Genomic DNA, 14349 nt, shown 5'->3' on the forward strand with positions numbered 1-14349 from the left:
AAAACGAAGCCTCGGAAAGTATGATATTGTTTTCATACCATCTGTCATTCATGTATCGTGAAAGCATCAGCCTCTCCTGATTATCCATGATAATTATCTGTAGAACATTTTCCAAATGTAGTGGAAACTTACAAAATCAAGGACATCAGTGACAGGAACAAGTCCATGGGTATTCCAATAACAGAAGGCAATTGTGATTGGTTGACAATAAACACACATGCACGTGCAGTGACAATGGCAGGGGGGCCACAAGAAGAATGGCACCAACAAGGGAAAGACGGGGCAGCAGGGCTGTGAATGGCTAAGGGAGACCTATACCAAGCCAGGCGTTGTTCTCCTCCTCCTGGCTTTTCGGGGCAGCTGGAAGGCTTCCCACTCTTATGAAGTGCAAAGGAATGAAGTTTTGCTTGGGTTAGTCTATGCAAAATGCCCAAATATAGACATTTCTCTGGGCTTCAGAGAAATAACTCAGCTGCCTTGGACTCGATCAAATCCTCAGCTTTTGTACAGAGCTTGCCAGCAACACAGTGACCTGGCAGTGAGAGGCGGGAGAAGATACTTTTCTCTGGCACGAGGCCCCGTATGCTCAGACCACATGGAGGACTTGTGTTTGTACACAAACAGGAATGTTCCACCCCAGTGACTTTTCTTAAAATTTTATGCACAGCACAACTTGTTACCATCAGTGCTCCTCCTCAGCAGATACACCAAAAAATCTCCTTTTCCTAACCAGTTTGCCCTTGTGGTTTGGAGGAGACTGAATCCATTGCCCATGTACTGCAATTTCTACAGGGATATAAAGAATTCTCTTATTTCACCTCTTCTGTGACAGTATCCAGAATAAACACTTATATATACATAAAGTTTCTACTTTTTGATTATAATGCTAGCATTACCAGTATTGTGGCTAAATTCTGATTGCTGAAATTAAAAGGTGCTATCAAATCCTGTGTCCCTGATCATTATACTTTTTCATCTTATTTTTAAAAAAAAAATCTAGATAATTGATCAGAATAAAAACGCATACATATAAAATTCTATGCTGCCATATTCTGGTCAGTACTTAGAGCAACCTGTTTCTTTTCTCAGGTTTAGAGCCAAGATGACCCAGGGAATGGAAATCCCAAAACAAGAAATCTGGCTTCAGTAGTCAGAACAGCCATAACCATGTTACCCATTGTGAAATAGCTATAATTGTGAAGAGCTGGTGGGAGGGGGTTGAAACATGATTCTGTTAAAAGATTTTAGGAACACTATGTCCATCTCACACATCAATCAAGATGGCTCTTTCTGTACAACCTAAGTAGCACATCTGAAGGACTTCATGGCCTCTGGACCCAGAATGTTTCACTACTCACAATCAGGGGCATTTTGTGAACTTTATTAATGAAAGTGCAGGTAATTTTATACATAATGGAACTACATTCATGAGTTACAGAGTTGAAAATGGCAGCAACATCTGCATTTGAGATCACACGCTCAAGTGGTTTGTCTCTTGGTTTTGTCTTTCCCCTCCATTATTTTTGCAAATGTGATGAAAATAATAAACTTTTCTTTCTCTTCAGCAAGCATATCTTTCCCCTACCCCTGCCTTTTAAAAGAGAATTAAAATTGAAGTGTACATAACATCTCCTCAAGCATTTCGCAAATGCAAACAAGAACTGCTTGACTCAGTTTGCCTGTTCATTTGGTCAGAAAAAGAAGCCCTTTGTTAGGTTGTCGTGATCTCCATAAATTCCTCTGGTGTCCTCTAGTGGTCATTCTGGTTGGAGACGATGGGAACTAGAGGCCAACATATCTGGATGGTAGGAGTTCCACTTGTTCTTTTTGAAAAGATGGAGTCCAAGATATGCAGTCTGGGAGAGGGAGCTCTATTTTTGTTAATAGTATGAATTCTTGATGCTTTCTGTCAGGCTGCTGAGAATCCCTCAATGCATTTCCTTATTTGGATGTCGACTGACATACACTAGACAATTAAAAACTTCTAATTGCTTACATTTGCACCCCCTGGCGTTATCTCAATGCAGATATGCTTTGGCATTTTGTGTGTGCCATGAAACACTGCTCCACAAAGAGTGAGATATATCTATTCACCTATATATTAATCTCTTAAAGCCACATAAATGCAAAAATATGTTTTAGTTTACAGCCTGAGCCACAAATTAGTTGAGTTTACTACTTGGATTTAGATCCAGGAAACTACTGAGCCTACCAGGAGGCTGGTTTGCTGATGGAGCTGCTCTTCATTGCTCTTCGTATGGCAAGGAAATAGTCCCTTTAATCATTACAATATTGTCATATTGTTTCAACAGCTCTTGTCTTGCACATTCTTCTGCAGGTGAAGTGTTCTGTGCTCCATGTCCAGTTCATACTGTTTCTGGTATCTACTTCATTCAAACCTTATATCCTCTTGATGTGTTGGGCTACACTGTCATATTTAGCATGGTCAATGAGTTTGGATGATCAGTACTGTAGCCCAGCACATACAGAAGAGCTAGATTGGGGAAGACAATGAGGGAAAAAAAGCACTACTTCTTGAGACTAAAAACAGAGATTCAGCAATTTGCTAAAAACACAGTTACTCTTCTACTCTCAGGCTTACTTCATTCCATTTGTGGCATATTTGCCACTTCAGAACTACTTGCTGGTGATTGACTTCAGTGTCCTATTAGCATTCCATGTGTAGCCTGAATATTATGAGTACTCCCTCCATCAGGACTGATGAGGTTGGATGCACCCATGTGATCCAACCACCACGTGATGCTAAATAACCATATATTACCAGGGAAGTATTTGACAGCCATTATGCTAAAAATATAATTCATGAATTGGGATTCATTTAGAGGGAAAAAAGACTGAAGCGACAAGGAAGGGAAGCTCACACATAGAGTGGGTGGAAGACACAGCATTCTCAAAGTCCACATAACATGGCTTGTTGATGGGCATTTCAAAAACACAGATCTGAAAGTCAACCATGTCTCTTCCTTGAGAGAGTTTCTTTCCATAAATCAGCATATTGTTTTAAAAAGAACTATTACAGAAACCTGGTCCCCAAATTTTATCCCATGTATGTAGTAAATGGATGTCTTGACAGATGTCTGATGTGATCTGGGTTATTGCCCACTTGATTAGTTAGAGCTCAGACTGTTTGCTCCAAGTTCTAGAGATGCTGCCTGACGATCTTCAAATTTGAGCTTCCAAAGTTCAGCCCATTATACATGCAGACTGCTTGCCTTTTCCATTACTTCCCACTCACAGCTAAGCTTGTTCTTTTTCTCCTGTTTGAATTCTAAATTAAGTATTCTAAAATGAGGCTGGGAAGTTGCTGCTTACTTCAGAGATAGAAGCAGCATGGCCCTCCACCCAGCAGTAATGCAATCGGTTCAGCTGCCCTTGCTTGCAGCTACGTTCATGGCACCACAAGAAGTCTTCAGCAATCAAATGCAAAATCCATACCCATCTCTTTCCACCACAGGAACCATGGCCTATAGGAATCTGTTTTTACTTTTTCACTATCAGAGAAATGGAATCCTTGACATCACAGAGACATTGGACAACGGGTTTTGTCTCCGTATTTCTCCCCCACCCTCCTGATTCAGTATACGGTACTCCAGGCATAACAGACCATGGCAGTGCCACTTCAATCTAGCAGCAAACGGTACAAATGTGACACAGCTTCATTTGGAATCTTCTTGTGCTGAAAGTATGCTGGACACCTTCTCATGCTCTGCTACTCCAGTGTAGCTCTTTAGATGTTCCTAGTGGCAAGTGATTGCAGTGTTGCTGCCTGGGAAATGGTGAGGTAAGCAGAGATGTCCCAAATTCAGACTTCTTCAAGATTGACCATATTTGCCCCTTAACTTTCTGAGCTCCCACAAGGAAAACTAGACAAAAAGCCCAAATATACCTTATCTGCAGATCCTTCTTCTCAGGAGAAAAACAAGTTTCATTATTAAAAAGCACTAAAAATAAATATTACTTCTTCCTGATAACAATGCCTCTTGGCAATCCATCTAATTCCTCTATCCAAATTAATCCCATGGAGAACACTGTTCATCTGGGACTAATGCAGGGCGGACTGTTGCTCTGTTGAGTTCTTCTCATGTAAACAGTCACCCGAGAGACAAACATAGTGATTCAGCCTTGGCAATCTCATCTGTCCAAGAAATCTAGATTCCTTTCCCTACTATTGAAGTAACTTGGGAACCTCCACCTGCCAAAATAAGACATGAACGTGTTAGTACAAATTCTAAAACTAGAGGCATCTAACAGTGGTACAAACAGCAACTCCAAGATACAGCAGTTCATCAAACAAGTGTGTTAATATCCCCTTTCACTCTACTCCATCATCCCTTTGTGGCTCCCTCCCATTTCAGCTATTTTTATTATTCAAAATCACATCTTAATTTAGGTTAGCCCTGAAATGGCCTTGTCGAAAAGGGCTTGCCTGTTGAGAACAGTGTTTTTAGAGGCAGATACTGAAACCTAAAAGATCCTGAGATCCCATCTCAACTGCCATCTGCCTTATCTCCAAAAGATAGTGGCATCTGAAGGGCTGCAAGTATGATCTTAATAAGTAGGTAAACTCAGGTGGTGTTTTAGATATCCATCTTCCAACAGAGATGTTAAATTGAGATTTTTGGGTGTGAAACTCCACCATGTTAGCAATACTTATGGAATGTAACCCTTGCATGCAGAAATGACGGGAAATATTCCATCATTAGACACAGAAATTTGAGGTGACTGACTGTATGCGTGAGTAAATCATTAAAATAAGGTAGCATTATCTAAGTGGTAGCTTTATTGAATCTAGCAATAATTGTCAAGTGCTGCATCCCAGTATGACCTCCATGATTGTGTCTTGATTCACACATAGCAATAAACCATCATTTATTTTAACTATGGCTTGTTGAACTATGGCCTGATGTATATATAACACTATGCATAAAATATGGATTACACAACCACAAGATTTGGTCAATGTGTAACCTTAAGCAAAACCAAGTAAGTCATATTATAGCATAGTGCCATAATGATGTACCTTCTTCAACTGCTTCTTGTTGCTAGAGCGAATGGCAGCCAGAAGTTGATCTCTGGAATTCTTCTCCTGGGGAGGAAGCGCTTTCTCCACCATCTTCCTCTGAGTGGCCGGAGAAAGGGACAAGCGTAAGTTTTCATTAATCAAGGGAGGAGCAGGTGGAGGGGCTAGAGGTGGTGGTGGTGGTGGAGGAGGAGCAACTGGGATCCCAGCTTTCTTAGGAGGAGCTTTAGGGGAAGACCAAGGGGAGGTTTTGGGGGATGGTTTTGGAGAAATCTTTGGTGAGCCAGTTGGCAAGCATCGTGCCTTTGGCACCTCAAGGAAGTCCTTCTTCTCCCCTTTTTCTTGAGCCTGTTTCTGCTCTTGTAAACGTTTCTGTCGCTGTTTGTCCATATTCCTGCTCAGCAGATTTGTGACTGTCATGCGTGGCCCAGCTAGTTCAAAGTGGTAGCCCAGTTTCAGCAAAGTGGTGTTCTCTTTCAGCAGCTTGGCTATCTCCATTTCGGTCTTCCCTCCACAAATATGTCTCTGATTGTGAAAGCGCAGCTCTGTCAGAGTGTTGTTCTGCAGCAGTGCACGAAAGATGGCCAGGATCCCTTTGCCTGTGACATGATTGGAATCCAGGTTAATGCTTGTCAGTGTCTTGTTGGACTTTAACATGATGGCAATGGCAAATGCAACATGATCGTCAGCATGGGTGTTGGCCAGGGCAAAGACCTTGGCCACAGTGTTGAATTCCAAGGCCTCAGCAAAGCGTACCAGGATCTCATTGTTGATGCAGTCAGAATTATTGACATTAATTTCTACCATCTCTGGGTCATTATTCTTAACCTTTTCCAAGGGTTCATCAAAGATGCTGGCGGCTTCATCCTCCTTGCTCTGGCTTGAGGAACTATCTGCAGATTTAGAGGGGCTGCTATCAGGAGGCTCCTGGATCATGTTCTCTTCCTCTAAAATTGAGACTTTTGTCTCTGGAATTCCTTTACTGTCACTCAGCAATTTCTCTTCACTGCTAACCTTTGAGCCAGGCTTTGTAGTTGAACTTATTTCTCCCGCTTTTGGAGATTCTTTTTTATCTTCTCTCTTTGAGTCTTGCTTTAAAGCTGATCTTCTTTCTCCCATTTTTTCACATTCTTTTTTATCTTCAGTCTTTCTGTCCCACCCAGTCCCTCTCTTATGCTCTGCTGCCCTCTCTTCTTTTCCTTTATCTTCTGCTGACTTGCTCTTTAGCAGTTTACCCCTTTCTTCCCCTCTCAGCTGGCCGGTTACACCTTTATCTGCTGCCATGGATTTTTCTTTCTCTCTGGAGAACCTTTTTTCCTCCTTACCGGTTTTCTCTTCTTTGGCTTGCCCCATTTTCTTGTTGATGTCTGTTTCATCCTTTCCCTTCTGGTTTGCTTTCTGGACCTGTTCTTCTTTTTTCCCTTCTTTCATCAGATCAGAAGGTCTACTTTTTTTCAGATCCCTGCTGTAAGGTTCCTTACGCTTGTCTTCGGGAATCTTTGCCTCCTTCTTTTTCTCTGTTGCCTTTGCTTCCTTGGGAGTGGGGGAAGCAGAAAGAAAACTTGGTAAGAGAGAATGATCCTATACAAGTCATCTTGAGCTCCCAGAAAAAAAGACAAGATATAAATGCAGTAATAAACAAATATTTAGTAGAATAAAAACCAGCATTCAGTCAATGAAAACCAGAGCTAATATTACTACCATTTCCAAATATTAGTTAAGCCTAGTTATACAGCTGCCTAGTTAAAGTGAAAAATGCATGCGGCAGTGGTGCTGTTAGCACAGACTGTCACAGCAGAAGTCTCGAGTCTGTGGCCGCTGGGCAAACTGTACCTGTTACTGCAATTGTGGGATGCTTCATGCTGAAGTTCCTCTCAGTGATGCTGCTGCTGGAGGTGATGAAGCAGGGGAAAGGCAGAAGTTGATACAAACAGGATGGATACTGGATGCTAAGGAACTGAGGCAAGATGTTTGAAAAGCGGTCAGAGTCGTGGAATAAAACCACGTTGGGGGGGGGGCAAACTACATGTGATGCATTTTTGTACCTAATGTGCTGCTGGTGGTGGGTGTTCATAAAGATTATCTTTGTAGGATCCAATATATTCTGCTGAAATAGGTTGGTTTCAGATAAAATGCTTGGGGACAATCTTTTCTCCAGTATGTTATTAATTGTATTTCTGATGGCTTTAATTTAGCATCTCTGAAAGGCTGCTCAAATTCATGCAGTGATTTTCCTGATAGAGTCAATTGCTATGATATAGTTTTGACAGCCATTTCTGGGGTGAGCCATATTGTTGGTCTCAATGCACCTTTTATGCTGTGGCTTTTTAGGGTTGCTTTGCCTGTTTCACTTTCATTATCAGATTCTTGATCTATGGCATACACTATTGCACTCTTACTTAAAAGGAGTAATACTTAATAGTCTGGTTGCTTATTTGTAGAAAATGATTTGCTTTTCTTTGAGTGATAGGCTCACTGAATAAGTCCCAGTTTATTTCATTTTCCTGCAGATTTTTCCGTTAAATCTGCATTCAGCTTGTGTGTGTAAATATCTTGCACAACAATAACACAGTTAATTTTGACTTGTTATTGTCTGTCTATATGCCATTGCCAGGTTTATTCACATTTGCTTTCACTCCTGACTGAAGCTATATTGTAACTTTAGCAGCAGTTTCCATGAATACTGTTTAGCCATTTTTGTTGCTGTTCTAAAAGTTAAATGTCCTAAGAATCTTAGATTTGTTGAGGTTTTTAAATGTTTGTTTCAGAATTCCACAAACTAGCTGATCTCGGAATGCATCATTTACCCCTTCACCAAATACGCAATGTTCAGACATATTTAAAGTACAGCTGCATATGCTGTAATGGCCTCTCCTCTTCTTGTTTGCAGTTGTGAAACTTTAAATGCTCTACAGTCAGTAATAGTTTTGGAACCAAATATTCCTGCATCGTGTTCACTAGTTCTGCAAAGCTGAATTGCAGAGGTTTTTGTGGGGCAGTTAAGCTTCTGAATAAGCTGTATATTCTATTCCCCATAACACTAAGTAAAACAGGCATATTTCTCCGCAACTCTCTCTTTTGTCTCAAAAAAATAGTTCAAGTTTCTCTCTCTATAATGTCCAGTCATCTGTGGCACCATCGTGCACAGTAATCTATGCCCAAATTGAACCATCCCGCTGTGCTCTATTCTGTCTTTACTCATTGTGACCATTTAAGTGTCATTCTTTCTATGCTTGTTCATTGTTTTGCACCTCTTCCTCCCGCTCTGGAGATAAAGGACTAAGAGGCTTTTGTTTTAGAATCCTACATTGTCATCCCTCTTGTGTTATTGATCAAACTATACTCACTAGACTTAGGAATATGTCTTTCTGCTGCTTGCTTTTCTGAAACTTCTAAAGCAGGGTTTCTCAACTATTGCAGCTTTAAGCTGTGTGGACTTCAACTCCCAGAATACCCCAACCAACTTGCTTGCTGGGGAATTCTGGGAGTTGAAGTCCACACAGCTTAAAGTTGCCAAGATTGAGAAACACCATCCTAGAGGAACTAACTCCAGTGAGTCTGCAAGAATTACAAGACATACAGAAACCCAAGATAATCAAGCAACAGTAGAAAATCATGGGCCTCAATCAATAATAATAACTCAAAACATTGCAGAGATGATATATTTAGAATTGAAAGGTATTCAGCACCATACAGAAAAACACTCCATACTCTTCAAAATTACAAAAGCATTTACAATGAAAGTCAGTTAGTTATATAGAGAATATTTTGTGTATGTACCAAGATTAGTCTTGAGGTATATATTTTCTGCGACAGTAACCAAATAAATAAATAAATAAATAATCATGAAATTATTTATTTCATGAAATAAATAATCATGAAATCATGAAACATGAGTACTTTAACTGGGGAAGCCCCTTGGTTCAGTTACTGTTAAAGTATAATTTCCCATCTCCCACTTTGGACTCGGCATAATTGAAGAAATGCAGCTATGCAAGCTATTTTGATCTTAGACCAAATTACTTGGGCATAAGGAACCCCTCCCCAAATGACTGTAATGTTCCACAAACAGAGAGAGCTGGGCCAAAATAAAGAATTGGCATCATCCAAGAACGTTGAGACTAATCGGCAGCGCATTTAAAATTGGAAGAATAACATGCAGTATGGTGTTGAGCACCTGCCAAGGACTTTAGGGGAACTCAGGGGGTACTACTATCCAACTCTGGAGCCTTCTGATTCTACTGCTTTACTTCATGCATTGCTATTCCTGCACTTTCTCCTTACCATGGCAGCTGGAAGAGTGAGGAGAAGCACTATTAGCCACAAGATATGGGCCCTTTCTCTGAACAGTTGGACCCGAAGGAAAGAACACATGAAGAGGCAAAAAGAGTAGAAAATGTGGAGGAGGGAGTCCAGCCAGGAATTGGACCTGGCAGTGGAATTACAGCTGCCACTCTACAATCGGCTGCTTTGGGTTACATAATATAGCTTCATTTCATTTTTTTGTAAAATAACACAGGGAAGATGGCAAATGCTTTTCAGAAGACTTGGTCATCAGTGTATAATATAATAGTATAACTGAAAATGCAAGTTGAGTAATGGAGAAATGAGAGAAAATCCCACAACAAAATATTTTTTCTCACCCTTTATTTATTACATGCTGCACTGGTTCTTAAACTGTTTCACCCAATTACCCCTTTTCCCAGTCTTGAATAATGCCTTTACCCCCACAAAAACCCCAGACTCTGTTGTTTCACACAAGCATCTCAGCAGTGGCATTCCCAAACTGGATCCCCCACTCACAAACAAGCAGTTGCAAATTGCTCCATCACCGCCCCCCCCAGGATATGCCCAAATTACCCCCTCAGGGTCAATTATCCCCTGTTTAAGAACCACTGGCATATTGTATTCATATTTCTGAAAAACTACTGTGCTGCTTAATAGATGTTCTACAATAACTAAAAAGATGGAAGATGTAGCTGGAAAACAGGAATGTTAAAACTTGACAGGGTTGTCTAGATCCAATGAAATTCCATGAATTACACTATAAAACGTACATCAGTAAGGACCATTCTTTTGTTAAAAGAATCAGCAAAGAAAATACAAAGACAATTTGTCATGTATGAACTTCAGTTATGTTTTTCTGTTCCTGCTGAAACTAGAGAGAAGTCCCATAAGACAGTTGTTTGGGTTGTGCTGGACCTGTAGCTTAAACCAAATTCTCAGGTCAATGAACTTGCCCTTTGGAGTGGAATCAAGATGTATTAAAACATAAAATCTAGCTGTCCATTCCCATGTAAGAATAGCTTAACCAAAGTATTAGACTTGAATCTCCCAGGCTTATATGGATTTTCACGTTTGGCATTGGCAGGAGTCTATGTTTCTCTATCTTCTTGCTAAAGGAAATCCACAGAAAAGGCCATCTGTTCTAAAGACTTTGAAATAACAGATCACATGATTCAACAGAGTTTGCCTTAAGTTGCTGTTTACATACAGAAATAAACAAGCTCCATTTTTGGAAAAGAATCTCTGTACTTAGTTTGAGATTACTTGGCCTTATTTGCACTGTAAGTATCTAGAGCTGCTCATCATGGTTAGGAATACAAACAAGCTAACAAAATATTCCAGGATAGACAGACTATGATCTCATTTACCTACTAGTAGGGCTACAAGATCTGAAGTAAAGCATCCAGATGATCACTAGATATTTTTGCCTCTCTTTGCTGCCACCTAATGGTTGTTCGGATATTTGCAGCTCAAATGTCCCTACTAGAAACACAACACTATCCTTTTCTCCCTCTCCACAATTTGCAGTCCATTCCTACTCATCTTTCAAGAAAAAAGAGAAAGGCAGTAACAATGTTATACTTTTTATTTAGCTCTGGTTTTCTCAATTAACTAGTTGTCTAGATTCACATGATACAGTGAACCATAAAGTTGCAGTTGGCTGATTCATTGTGTCATATTATCATAACCTATCATTACATACAGCTTCACCTTCACTAGCCATTCCATTGTCAGCTAACATTATATGGTGCAATATGTGAACCCAAAAATATATGTCTTTTTTGTTAATTAAATAGCTGCAAGGAGCCCTAGTTATTCAAGACCTGTCTTGCGGTCAACACTGCCTGGCCCAAAGCTTGAAAGGGAATAGTTATACTGTATTGATAAAACGTGAGTACCACATCCCATTCTGGGCAACACAACTTAAAAAGAGAGAGAGAGAGAGAGAGAGAAATGAACAGAGAACATATATAGAGAATGGCAGTGAGAATGGTCAGGAAATCAAAATTAAGTTTTATGAGAAGAGAATTAAGGAACTGGATATGTTTAGTCTTGTGGAAAGAAAATTGAGAGAGAATACTACTACATTTCAAGTAGTTGGAAGGATGTCAATAAAGATGTTCAGGACCTGGAGACTTCTAGACAAGAAAGCATTGTATTGGTGTTATCTATCCCCTGGAATATTGTATGTTTATCCTGAAAACCTTTTAACTGCTCCTATTGGTAACAGGAGGGACAATGGCTCCCAGTAAGCTTCTGGGTTCAGTTCAAGATGCTGGTTGACACTGATAAAGGGCCAGACTATTTGTGGGACCGTCTTTTCCCCCATTGTTTCTAGTCGCTCCACCAAATCTAGCAGAGAGGGCATGCTCTGGGTCCCCTCTATTAAACACTGTCATCTTGGACCCAGGGGTTGTGTCTTCTCTGTGGTAGTGCCTGCCTTGTGGAAGAGCATCCCCCCAGAGATCCAGATAGCTCCAACCCTACTGGCCTTTTGTAAAGGTCTGAAGACGTGGCTGTTCCTCCAGGAAATTAGGCTAGCTCTGTTGTTGATGTGTTCTTATGAGTGGAAGGTGTCATTTACCTGGGGCACCACGGGTTATTCTTTTAATTGTTGGGATTTAATTTTTGTATGCCACCCAGAGATGAGCGGCCATATAAATTATTTAAACAAATTAAAAAAAAACGAAACAGGTAATTATTTTCTGCCTTGATTATCAGAGACGGCCTGTTTGTTTTTTGTTTAGATGATGCCCAAGAATGTTCTGCCAAAATCTTCCTCCGCTAAGTCAAAGAGTTTGGGCGACGACTGAGAAAGATGTGGTGGTCATTTTTCTGGAAATAAGACAGGCTATCTTATAAAAGCAATTAAAGATATTGTTAATACTGTTAAGTATCAAATTGAAAGTGGCTGAGAATAAAATGTCTTATTTGGAATATAATGGGAAGTCAGTAGATTTACCTGTAATGAATTTACTAGAGATTGATCAAACTCTTCAGGACGAAATCCCTGGACTCTCATTTTCACTCAGCCACGTGTAGCTGGAATTCCAGAAGCTGAACTGCACCCCCCAGCCCTGTGGAAGTTCCAATATGGGAAGGATTAACTTTGCCTGAAGATTCAGGGACTCGTCCCATTTTAGTTCTCCTTTTCATGGAGCTGATAAGCCTCTGCCACTTACGGTGAGGCTTCTAAGGGGCAATTCTGCATTGAAGCGTGTCTCCTATGTTGCTTCTGGCTGTTCCTGAGGCTGACTTAACAAAATCCATTCTGGATTGTAGAGGTTTGGCAGTGGGGCCTTATGGTGTTTACTCCAGACTTGACTGGTTATTTCTCTGCTTCTTGCCTTTCCCATTCATTTCCACTGCAAGGAAGACAACCTGCAATGTCTGGCTGGCTGGGTCTACTAATGCCTGCTTTTTCCTTTTGGGAATTGTTTCCACCTCACTAGTCCTTTGTTTGCTTTCCCAGATGTTTGTACACATGGATGCCTTCACACCCCCTCCCCACATTTTCTCCTTTCACATAATGCAGACACCCCCCCCATTGTATCATTGTTGTTCTGAAGCCACAATAAAGCAAAGGGAATGGGTTATTCCTTTATTTCCCTCTAAGTCCACAGAAACTATGACAAGGAAGAAATAGTGGTTCAGGTTTATAGAAACAAAGGAGTAGCATTCATTGAAGCTTTTCAGCTTTTTTCCCATGTGTTGTTGCTTCACAACTTTCTTTTTTAAAAAAGAAGGAAAACCATTGAAGTATAGTGGGCATAATGTAGGAAAGAAAGAAGAGAAGGCTTCATTCAGCCTAGAGAGAAACCAAGAGTGCCTACTGGGAGATGTAGGTGTGGAATGTAAAGATGTATAAGTGGTATGCTGGCAAAAGTGGTGGAGAAAACATGGTGGCGAAGAGAGTTTACTGGACTCCATGGCCTTTCTGGCCATCCTTAAATTAATTGGAAGGGGGAAAAAGGAAGCTGCTGAGAACATAGCAGACCAGCAAACTATGTAACAGCTGGAGGTGAATTGAAACCAATTTAGATCCATTTTTAGATTGTAACATTCCATCACCCAATTTATATACTTGGGTTTATAGTATTTTGCAAGATTATACATATCAGTGTAACTGATTTGTGCTGTTCAATGAATCTTTCCCACTAGGAACGTACTTTCCTTTTTTCCATATGCAGATATTGCTTTCATCTGGATTATTTCCAGGTCCTGGTATCTCATTCTTTGATAACTAAAATTAAACCATGTGATATAGATGCTATTATAATTTCAGGCCATGCTACTATGAAACATATAATTTTATGTGACAAAAATGGTACAGGAAATGGTAGTGGGTTTTCTTTCTTTATCACAGAGAATTGATTACATCACTGTATTTAGTATGGGATACTGCCAAAGCATTTTATCTGAGGCTGAATTATCGCATATGGTTCTTCCATAATAAAAAGAAACAGCAAGTAGACAAATGTGAATTTGTAGAGTAAAAGAATTATAAATCCTTTATGCATCTGATCCATCTTCTGAACAACAATGATATTTGATCTTTCTTACACATGAGCTTAACAAGCTTTATGCTTCTAAAATGTATTTTTATTACAATGCACCATGTATTGATAATTGAGAAAAGAGAGAAAAACATAATTTTTGGCCTTCAGATTCAAGCAAATTGAGCAACATAATATTGTATCACTGATTTGGGATATATCTGGGAAAATGTATACAGATTCTGGATTTATTAAACAAACATTTAATTTTTAAATATAAATTGTATGTTTTAATTTTTTTATTAATAGGTTTTCTGTTTTTTTTCCAAAAGAAAGTGAACTTACCAGTTGTCCCAGGACCAAGTGACTAATTTTATTTTATCCCATTCATTTCAACGATTGTGACTAAATTAAATCTTTGAAATTAGTAAAGACTCCTGGCCTGATGTTTATCTGGTAGATTGGTATAAAAGTATATTGGGACTTTTTCTTTTCTTTTATTGAAGTAATCTTTTCAAAGAAAAC

At 39.8% G+C, this 14349-nt stretch overlaps 1 protein-coding gene across 1 annotated transcript in view; it reads right to left on the reverse strand.

The window, feature by feature from the left end:
- Positions 1-1365: 1365 nt before the first annotated feature.
- LMOD1 (leiomodin 1) overlaps positions 1366-14349 on the reverse strand; it is a 33808-nt gene continuing 20824 nt past the window's right edge. The window contains exons 2-3 of the mRNA XM_063297326.1: positions 5042-6574; positions 1366-4213 (exon numbers count right to left, since the gene is read on the reverse strand). Coding sequence (XP_063153396.1) covers positions 4187-4213; positions 5042-6574 — 1560 coding nt within the window. The 3' untranslated portion in view covers positions 1366-4186. The remainder of the gene's footprint in view (positions 4214-5041; positions 6575-14349) is intronic.

Source organism: Candoia aspera, chromosome 3 (assembly GCF_035149785.1).
Source record: "Candoia aspera isolate rCanAsp1 chromosome 3, rCanAsp1.hap2, whole genome shotgun sequence".
NCBI classification, from domain to species: Eukaryota; Metazoa; Chordata; class Lepidosauria; order Squamata; family Boidae; genus Candoia; species Candoia aspera.